This window comes from Helobdella robusta (assembly GCF_000326865.2).
Source record: "Helobdella robusta unplaced genomic scaffold HELROscaffold_21, whole genome shotgun sequence".
In the NCBI taxonomy this organism is placed as follows: domain Eukaryota; kingdom Metazoa; phylum Annelida; class Clitellata; order Rhynchobdellida; family Glossiphoniidae; genus Helobdella; species Helobdella robusta.
The window spans coordinates 1,114,415-1,117,052 of record NW_008704124.1 but is presented as its reverse complement, the minus strand read 5'-3'; the positions used below and the strand labels follow the sequence as shown (position 1 = coordinate 1,117,052).

General features: G+C 31.1%; 2 protein-coding genes across 2 annotated transcripts in view; one reads left to right on the top strand and one right to left on the bottom strand.

Annotated features, from left to right (window-relative positions):
- The window catches only part of HELRODRAFT_171604 (hypothetical protein), a gene marked incomplete at both ends in the record, with an annotated part of 1,672 nt that extends 933 nt beyond the window's left edge, over positions 1-739 (top strand). The window contains 2 exons of the mRNA XM_009018313.1: positions 368-518; positions 648-739. Of these exons, the coding sequence (XP_009016561.1) occupies positions 368-518; positions 648-739 (243 nt within the window). The remainder of the gene's footprint in view (positions 1-367; positions 519-647) is intronic.
- A 578-nt stretch (positions 740-1,317) lies between these two features.
- HELRODRAFT_171603 (hypothetical protein) lies at positions 1,318-1,989 on the bottom strand (the record flags this gene model as incomplete). The annotated part of the gene is made up of 1 exon (XM_009018312.1): positions 1,318-1,989. One exon carries the CDS (start codon positions 1,987-1,989, stop codon positions 1,318-1,320), a length of 672 nt encoding a protein of 223 aa, XP_009016560.1.
- Between the last annotated feature and the right edge of the window lie 649 nt (positions 1,990-2,638).

Sequence of the window (2,638 nt, the reverse complement as noted above, 5' to 3'; positions counted from 1 at the left end):
AGTTATGATAATTTTATAAATCAATTTTGTTCCAATAGTAATTTTAAAATTAACTCTTTTTCTTTTCTACATCTAAATTGTCGGAGTGTTACTAATAAACTGTCAGATTTACAAATTTTGATTAAATCATTTTCTAACATATTTCATTTCATTATTGTTTCTGAAACCTGGTTAAATGACGTTACATGTAAATTAGTTAATATTGATTCCTACAATTTTGCTTGTAAAAATAGAACAGGCGGAATTGGAGGAGGTGTAGGTATTTTTATTAGAAAAGACATTCCTTTTTGTAACTAATTTAATATCGATATTTGATGATGATCTTTCAGATAGTTTATGTATTAATGTTACTTGCAACTATTTTAAGGGTACAATTTTAGGCATATATCGACCTCCTGCTTCTTCCTTCGATGCTTTTTTAAGACATCTGGAATGTATTTTGGATAGGCTTAAACCTACAACGGATATTTACCTTGTTGGTGACATCAATGTTTACCTATCTAAATGCACTACTCAAAGTATGGCAATTAAAAATTTACTAGCAACTTACAATATTTCCTCGACGATTGAATTACCTACACGAGTAACAAATACATCAGCCACTCTAATTGACCACATCTTTAGTAATAGTTCTTTACCACATACAGCTGGTATTCTTTTATCTGATTTTTCGGACCATTATCCAATATTTTCATTCTTCAATAGCACAATTTGTCCTCTCAGCCACCTGGTATCTTAGGTACTCGTCATTTCACTACTAAAACTTTTGACATTATCAATAAAATTTTATCCATGACCAAATGGGATGATGTACTTGGATCTGAAAACGTTGAGGTATCCTGTCTGTCTTTCTATAATCACTTTAACTCTATAATTGATAGATATGCTCCAATCAAGGTAATTAACAACAACAAGCACAAAGGATGGATTACCAGGGACATCATAAAAGCCTCTAGAATAAAAAATAAACTATTTAAAAAATGTATTTTGAATCCCACACCTTCTAATCTAAAGATATATAAATACCACCGCAATCGTTTCACTAGTGTTATAAGAAAGGCTGAGCGTAACTATTATAGTAATATATTTTCTAACAATGACTCAAAATTTAAATGGAAGTTCATTAATTCGTTGCTTAATAATGCCTCTTCTCATAATATTTCTCAATTAATGATTGATGATAACGTTGTTACTAACAATTTGACAATTTCTATTGAATTCTTCTTCTTTTTCTTCTGCAGTTTTACGGCGTTTTAGCTCTGATAGTCTTTGTTGATTCTATTTTCTTTTGTGGATCTTCATTGACCCGTGAGGCAATTAAATGTTGTTGAACATGTTTATTTCTTTAATGAATGATAACAGGTTTTGTAATTTTTCATCTTTGAAAATTGATCGGATATCATTTGGTATTTGATGTTTTTTCCTGATTTCATTGTAATTTTGACATTCTATCAATATATGTTGGATTGTTAATTTTGTATCACAGTTCTCGCAAATAGGAGGGTTTGTTTTGTTGAGAATCCATGAATGAGTTATTTTAGAATGACCGAGTTTTAATCTATTTATGATGTTTAAATTGTTTCTACTAAGTTCGTTGATTTTGGTGTTTTGTGAACTATTTAGTTCTGGCATAACTATTTTGAGGAAGTTAGTTATTTTATCCCATTCTTTTTGCCATTTGGAACATATGAGGTCGTTTGTCATCACTCTTATGTCGTAATATGGAATTGGAATGTTTGATGGGGGATCCAAGTGCGCTTGTGCTGCCAATTGATCTACCCTTTCATTTCCTTCAATACCAATGTGGCTAGGAATCCAGATTAATGAAATATGATTTTTATTGCTTATTATATCATGTATTTTGTTTTGGATCTGAAGAATTAATTGATGGCGGGGATAGTACTGTTTCAATGCTAGGAGAGTTGACAACGAATCTGTGAATATCTGATAGTTTTTTCCTGTTGAATTGTATATGGAGGATAATGCCATGTCTATCGCTGTTATTTCCGCTGTGTATATTGAGGTGTAGTTTGGAAGATGCTGAGTACGACTGTTGGTAAATTGGTAATGAATCTGATGATTTGAAAAAGCAGGAGCTAACAATTCTTTGTTGCAAAACTCATTCAGGTTCAAATATTAATTAATGATTTTTACAGACGCTCCTACACTCATTCATTCACTCATTTATTTATGTATGTATTTATTCATTTATTGTTTCACCAAGTTATTTATTCCGTAATTCATTCGTTTGTTCGTTCTTTCATTTATTCATATTTATATTCATTCATTTGTTTATCTAACATCTAGCATCTATAACATTTGTCTATTTACTACAAAGTGTATTTACTTTTAACTCCATTTTACAAAATATTCTCCAACCTACTCAGCCAACTAGATGCATAAACTGTACGAATCTACTCTGTTTATGTACTACGAAATTTTCAGTTAATGTGTTGTCATGCTTGTCCTTATCGGGTTGTCATCTTGGTTTAGTTGCATTCGTCTGGACATTAGCATTGGTCATCGAGTAGAGAGCTAGATGTACATCATTTCCTCTTTCTTTTTGTTGCCGACCCTTCCACATGTTTTCAAAAAGCCATACTAAATATTTCTGCTCATGACTTAAAGCATTTTGTAT